The 7,952-nt window shown below is 34.4% G+C and overlaps 1 protein-coding gene across 2 annotated transcripts in view; it reads right to left on the reverse strand.

Moving 5' to 3' along the window:
- Positions 1-1,422: 1,422 nt before the first annotated feature.
- The window catches only part of LOC113228552, a 7,543-nt gene continuing 1,013 nt past the window's right edge, over positions 1,423-7,952 (reverse strand). Inside the window, exons 2-5 of one of the 2 annotated variants that reach the window (XM_026461900.1) lie at positions 6,698-6,873; positions 6,143-6,245; positions 4,706-4,890; positions 1,423-1,589 (exon numbers count right to left, since the gene is read on the reverse strand). In XM_026461900.1, coding sequence (XP_026317685.1) covers positions 1,472-1,589; positions 4,706-4,890; positions 6,143-6,245; positions 6,698-6,873 — 582 coding nt within the window. In that variant the 3' untranslated portion in view covers positions 1,423-1,471. Of the gene's footprint in view, positions 1,590-4,705; positions 4,894-6,142; positions 6,246-6,697; positions 6,874-7,952 lie in introns of both variants that reach the window. The other variant, XM_026461899.1, reaches the window with a different exon arrangement.

Below are 7,952 nucleotides of genomic sequence, written 5' to 3' on the forward strand. Positions count from 1 at the left end.
AATTTAAAGAATTATAGGAGATTATGCTATTGATCGCAAACTTTTTTGATGTGTGTATATATATATATCCTTCTATACTTAGGAATCGCATATTTAAGGTGAAAATGCGACCGCTAGCAACAATATTTGCCCAACGCTTTGGGACCTTTGCATTTCCTTTCATTTACAACAGAATTGCAAAAATATACGACATTAAAGAGAGCTCTATTCACAAAGCGAAGAGGATTATTAGGTCACATATCCAGTCTTGGAACTATGAACTTACAGAAAGCTTCCTAGGAATCGTTGGGTGAGTGGGTTGGTTGTGGTTTTAGTTGTTGCCATTCATTGTTTTGACAGGAGTTGTCAACTTGGAGTGACTGCCTGTTGGGGTGGCTATTGGTGTGAGTTTCCAGTTGTGAACATGATTACATTTTCATTCACGTGAAGCACCTTAGTAGTTGGTAATTATTATTATTAAATATAAATATTTCTTTGTGTAATAATATGTTGATCACAATTGTTTTAAATTCATGCTATTTTACTTAATACAATCTATAATAATTCCTATCTTACTATATATATTCTTGTGTTGGATTTAATAGATATATAAGTTCTTATTATTTGTAAAATATAATCGTAAGGTAACGAGTAACGCAACGTGTTACGCTATGCAATGCCAGAATTAATAAATTGAAACCGTAAAAGGGTCGCCACAGGACAGGTTTAACCTAGTGTGGGACCGACTGTAATGATTCACAATGTTTTCAGGCATGGCATCACGCTAATTAGTTAATTTAAAGAATTTAGCATAAGTTAAAGTTAATTTAGCATAAGTCTCTTGTTCTTTTCTTAAAAATGTAAATATGTTAAGTATTTTGGTTTTCTTTGTGTTTGTGATGCCAAAATTAACATATTCTATTATATATCCGTAGTACCACTTCCATGCCTTATTATCTAGTATTCGTATAGCAAAGTTCATCAGTTCTACTTATGACCGCTAATAGCGCGTAGTATTATGTATAATAAATGCCAAGCAAATATTCTGTAGATCATCAACATTGCAAACTCATGGTAGAGGTACAGGTATCGCCAAAATTGTTGTCAGTAAATTATGCGTATGTATTTCCTATATGCATATCGATAACAAGTATTTCGTGCCTTATTAATTAGACCATAAGTGAAGTTGAACTATGAGCCGTTACACACGGCGACTTTAGGTACGCGATTAGCGACTAAATCGCTGCAGAAAATCGCCGTCTGTAGCCGCGCTCTTTGATGTACAGTCAAGAGCACGTCAAGCTTGACACTTTGTACTTTAGACCGTTCTTGTGGTAAGCGGCATAGAGTTGGATATAAATCTGAAGCGTCAAACTTGACGTGCTCTTTACCCTGTACCATATGTAAGTTATTAAGTATTGTTAACAAAATAAAGTTTTATAATACCCACGAAAATTTTAATTTGGAAAGGTATATTAATATTGAATTTTTATTACTGCTGAGCTACAAATTCCGGCGTTGAAGTCATTGGCTTGATTATATTGTTCGCCTCGCCCTTTTCGTCAACTATTATTGTTGGCTTATATTCAAAGAACTTAGCTATGAAGTACCTGGAAAATTATAATAAAATTATTTACTATACCTAACTTCGTAATATGGGTATACGATATTCGTAAGTAACAAAAAATTAAAATTAACTACATAGTGAATGTACGTTGATGAGTGCTTTGGTTAACATATCGCACATGACAACTAACGTGGTATTATATCTTGCAATTGCTTTAGGTTATATTAACATTACCTATTTAATTTCAAAGCGACAGTGTTGTCCTGTCACTTGGAAATCAAATCGTATACGAATGACATACAAATAAAGCGAAATTTTGGTGAATAATTATTAATCTAACGCAACTTTTAGATAAAATCGATACCTCCCACGAAAGTACCATTTTTTACTTTTTAAGTCAAATATATACTTTTTTATGCATATTGTACGTTTCATATTTAAAAGTAAAGAAATCGCTTAGTGTTATGTTTGCTTCCAAACATGGAACCTATAATACACTTCCGGACACATAATTCGAGCCACCACGCATTTTCAGTTTTAAGTGCCCTAAGCTTAAGCAATGTTTGATTGATCAAAAACTGTTATGCAATTTTGAAACTAGTATACTAAACGTCTTTTGCTTAAGTCCTTGTTGGGAATTTGGATTTGCAAAACCGGGGAAAACTTTTTCTTCGATAATAACACTATTTTTGTATTCTAGCCCTTTACGACAAAAATGCGAGGTAGCTCGGATTACGTGTCCGGGAGTATATAAATAAAAAAAGGATAATATATTTAAATAAAAAAGCGCAAAATGGTATTTTGACTCACAACTTAAGTCTCTCACTTAAGTTGTTGTGAGTATCGAAATATAACGCAATTTGTGAGATAATACTATGTTAGTTGTCAAGTGCGATATATTAAGTATTACGGATTTATACTTAACTAAATGAAATATACAGGGTTATTTGTAAAATACTAACAAGTTCGCAGGACTATAATATTACTAACATCATAAACAAAAACTTGTTCCTTGCCTTGTTTTAACGCACACACTATTATAGCCCCGCGCTGACTCAATAGAGACGTAATCTTATATGGACTTACAATATATATCTCTCCCAGGGAATCGAACCTGGGACCTCTGCGTGGCAGACCAGCATGGTTACCGTTCGGCCACGAAGGCAGTGACTTTCTAGAAAATACAATAAAATTACCAAAAATAAACTTTTAGGTTTATGTTGTATTCTATCTGACACTTTTTATCCGTATTTGGTAGTAAGTTATTAATAGGGAGTGGATACAACCTCTAATGGTTTTGGTTCACTTTGGAAAAAATTATATACTAAAATTGCAGATGTACACTGATTTGTATCCGGCGTGAAAACACGATTTCTAAAAATTTTCTCGAAATTTTACAAGATAACCGCTGTATTCAAGGCCCTTTCCTCGTGCTCATACTAGGTGCTCCTTGGTAGGAGCACGAGGACTAATATGTCCTTAAGCTCCTACTGGTAGGACCAAGAGGACTAATTTGTCCTTGTGCTCCTATCGTGACGTATCTAATAAGTACACTGAACTAGAATAAAAAAAAGTATAAAAAAAAAATTCAATAATATCTTTATTTCATAGGTAAGAATAAAATTATACTTGAAATTGTCATTTTGCGCTCTTTCGTAAGGCAGATTCCCCTGAGAAGGATGATGAAGAAACTACGGGTCGCTCTTCAAAATTCATATAGTAATTTAAATGTACATACAGAAACAACCTGAAAGAGCTAAACGAAATAATAATATAACGATAAATGAAAAAAGGAATTTAATATTTAGTAGCCTGTCCTCGACTGTGGAAACGGCATAGCAGCGGCGCGGCATCGACTCTATAAACTTTTTGCAATTTCATCATGCAGCATATTCTAAGGTACGTACTGCTTGCCATCAGAGCATAGTCTGTTAATTTTAGTTTCATCCGAGAAAAGTACATATTTCCACTGCGCCTCTGTCCAGTGTTCATTTCATACTTCCTTATAAACGCAAGTCGGGCCTGTCTTTGTCGCGGTGTCAACTTGGGCGTCTTCCTTGTTACTCTCCCAAATAAGTGTGCCTCCACCAAGCGTCTTCGAACGGTGCGTGCAGATACTGCGCGAGGATTGTTCTCACCAAAAACTTCGTTTTTTATTTGATTTGAGCCTTTGAATGGGTCTTGCTTAGCGAGATTACTATTCTTGAATCTTCTCGTGAAGACGTTTTTCTTTCTTTAGGTTTACGAAGAATGTTCGTAGTTGTCTTGTGTGTTTTAAAATGTTTCACGGCATGATACACCTTCGTTTTTGAGCAATGCAAATGATCTGCAATTTTCTGATATGACCACTTACGACCACGCAGGTTTCGTTATATCCTCTTGTAGCAGGGTCACAAGATTTATTTTTTCCCATTATTTTCTATAAATAATTGCACAAAATGTTCTTAAACCAACAATGCCGCGCAAAGGACATAAAAATAGTAATGTAGAATTATCGCACTCAATTTTCAAAATAGTAAAAAAGAAAATGATATTTTAGTTCTTAATTATTTGTCCAACCAGTAAGTAACTGAGTGATTGTGATTTATTAAATAAATATATATATAGGTACAATTATTTAAACAAGATTATTACGCTAAATAAAATAGGTCTATCCAGATAATATTGTTTAATATCATCAGAGGATATTTTTAAATTAATTCTACACTAAATGATTATTGCAAAATAATAATGGCTTTGTGTCATTAATCGTTCTTAATTCTATGACCACCACTGTATATATCGTATAATATACGTGTGTATAGTATACGATATACATTTTACAACGAGCTGAGGTAGTATTAACTAAGTTCAAACGTGCAAGCGCCTTCCCCAACGACCCCCACCGCGTTCCTGTTTTTACCAGAGTTATAATCGTACAGAATGTTTAGACTGCTCTATTTGAATATTTTCATTTCTGTACGAAAGTAAAATCTGATGATTATTAAAAAAGTCATGGAACAAAAGTTGTAGTTTATGATGTTAGTAATATAGTCCAGCGAGGTTGTTAGTATTTTACAAATAACCTTTAGTTAATTTGAGTAATGAACTCAAAACAATATTAATATTATTCTTATTTATTTCTTTGGTTTCAAATTAATTGAAATCCAAGGAGCTTACCAGACAAGTATTTCGACGGTCACAAGTATAGCAGCGGCAACCGTTTGCAGAGCAACGTGGCCGGGGTTAGAGGTGCCTCTAAGGAGAGCAGATATCATCGCATCACCTGCGTCAGAGGCTGCTTCAAGCGCAGCTACGAGTAGAGCTGGTGCTGCCAACCAACGTGCACCACGGCGCCACCACGCCTGCTGTAATAAGAATAGTCGTTAGAACCAAGTGCTATTATCGCTAATTTTCACTCGTTAGTAGACGACGGAATTAACTGGACCCATAGGTATCGAGGGAAGGGAAACCTCCCTTAGAGGTATTAGGGTATTTTTTTAAATATTTCTTTTTATTACCGGTTCACAAAACTGGATACAAACTCTTAAGTAAAATACAAGTGATCGGTTAACATTATAAGAAGAGAAGAGTGTGTATCCTTCTAGATGTAAACACAACATTTCGTATTTAAAACAAAAAAAAATGCTTTAATAAAATTATTGTAATTTAAAATGTACGTCTACAATATATAAAAAAACAGACAAATAAGACCCATCGTGCAGTCAGCACGTAGGATAATGTTTCAATGTTGTCAAAATATTTGTCCCAGAAAATTACGCATGATTCGAATTTTACCAAAATCAAACTCTTGCCATATATGTAATAACACGTGAAATAACCCTTTGTTGCCCGTGGTACTACCAGCAGTACTACTAGTAGTTACACAAGCAATAATAATCTCCCTGTAACTACCGAAAGGCCTAGTAGTTACACGGGCAATAAATAATCTCCCGTGTAACTACCGACAGGCCTAGTAGTGTCAGGGGTAATTGGTTTTGTCCGTGGTACTAACACGGGCAATAATACTTTCGTCGACGACCGACACCGACGTCGTATTTTTGGATATCAATCAAGAAGGTATTAAAAACCGTTTTCTGGATAGTTTTCTTTATTAAAACACCTTGTATTCGGAATACGCACGAAGTAAGTAGGAAAGCAAAGACAGAATAAAACAGTAAGCGGCCAGTTACATGACGCGAAAGATTTCCCGCGGCGACCGCCCGGTTACCACGCTTTCATGTACGTAAATAGCGTATCTAAATTATATTTACTAGGCAACAATATTTAAATTCCTCTGAATAATACAACCGCGCGGCCGCCGGGCGGCCGCCGCATAGACCAAATTGAAGCCAGACTCGCCCGCGCGCCCGGGACACTCATTTAAGTTAAACCGTAAAAGCTAAATGAATAGAGCGTATTTTGCCATGACAGTTAGATTCACGCAGTCTCCGCGTGACGGTCGCGCGGGGTGAGCGTGATGAAATTCATGTCGAATATATGCGCCTCTGTTAACCTATCACACATGTTTCAAAACGCTAAAACTTTATTACATCGTACATTAGAACTTCACTAATTCCATAAAGGTAGGTAACTATAAAGTAGAGGGTACATAACCTTAGACATAATTGCAACAAGGAGTAACAATGAAGACACGGCGGTAACAAATGCGCTCAGTTTGCCGTAACCCATCACCAATCTAATCGTTGGCTTCGTTATGCTGAAATACATCGTACATGAGGGAATGGAGAAACAGATTAAATAGGTACAAACAGGTAGGAAAGAAAGCGAATATTTATTGTCAGTAGGTATCTGTTCCTAAGCATTTATTATATAGTAAGGTAGGCACTAGGTATATTTATCTTCCACTCAACAGTGTGATATTTTTAATAGAGCGCGCAAAAATAGAATCATCGTATTTTCAATACTAATTAACATAATGTTTTATATGTATAGGTAATTTGCAAAGTATTACACACAGGTAAGGCCCTAGTTTATTCATTTTAATAAATATTCGTATTTTTTTAATCAAAAAATGAACAATGTACCTAATTAAAAAGTTTATATACTCACATTACTGCATGGCAGCAGTACTTCCCTGGACGAACTCTTTCACAAGGAGCTCCACTGCTACTAACATTACCAACAATATTACAATTAGTAGCATCTTACCGCCTAGCGAAACTAACGTTGTTAAGTTTCTGCGCAACCTCGTCGTCGTCTAGTTCCAATTCGACGGGCTGCGAGGCAAACGCACACGCAGACATCGAGATTCCCAGCAGTGCCACAAGGAGCGCTCGAAGACGCATGCGCACGCCCTCCGTAGTTTCAACGTACGAACTGTTTAACTGTAAAAAATATGCGTTCGTGCAGGCAACTCATAAACTATTTTATCAATAATAATAATAACAATCCTTTATTATCTTAACACATTTTAGTCTAGTTTCTAGTGGCAGGAGTCTCCTTATACCCCCTTATAACCCCGCCCTTCCATCCCCAAAACTTATTATATAATTTAAGATACTTCAATTACTGCATTTTTAATAAAATTTGCAAATTTAAACAATTTTAAACTTTTTAACACCAAATCATAATAAAGTGACATTAGTCACTTAATTGCATAAATTAATATTAATCACAAACCGTGTTTATAATTTTATATTTTGCTTTTTACATTTCATTATTTAATAAGTTTAATAAAATTACTAACACTCCACTTTTAAAATATAAATAAATTCATTATAATTATACTATTATCTGTGGAAGCTTATTTGGCCGTCTGTATTTATTTTTTTGTATGTACTTGTACCTAGCTGTTAGTTTCCCTACAAAAGTAAAATAAAATAAAATAAAATAGAATAATTTGTAATGTACATTCAATTTAGTTTAATTCTTAATTAATTACTTCATTAATAATTTTCTGTTAAAAAATTCAATTTAATTGTTATGTAATAAGCAGGGATCGGAATAAGTAGAGTATTTTACCTAAACTTCGAGGAACATAGACAGAAAACGGATAAGGCAGTCGCCTTACGGCAATATTTTTTGGGTCCTGGACCTGTTCGGGATTCGGAAAATCACTTAAGCACATTAAAAATTGACGTATTTGGGGACAGGTACACTATACAGCGACTCAGTGGGTAAAATTTAATTTTTTTATTTTATTTTTCATTTTATTATTTATTATATTATTTATTTTATTTTATTTTTTATTTTATTTTTTACTTTATTTGTAATTTTATTTTATTTTATTTTTTATTTTATTTTTTACTTTATTTGTAATTTTATTTTATTTTATTTTTATTATATTTTTATTATATATTATATATATTTAATTGCGTGCGTGTGTGCGTGCCTGCGTGCGTGCGTGAGTGCGTCTTTGTGTCTGTGTGTCTGTGTGTCTGTGTGTCTGTGTGTCTGTGTGTCT

The sequence above is a fragment of the Hyposmocoma kahamanoa genome, unplaced genomic scaffold, assembly GCF_003589595.1.
Source record: "Hyposmocoma kahamanoa isolate Upper Pololo Valley unplaced genomic scaffold, ASM358959v1 232, whole genome shotgun sequence".
NCBI lineage: Eukaryota > Metazoa > Arthropoda > Insecta > Lepidoptera > Cosmopterigidae > Hyposmocoma > Hyposmocoma kahamanoa.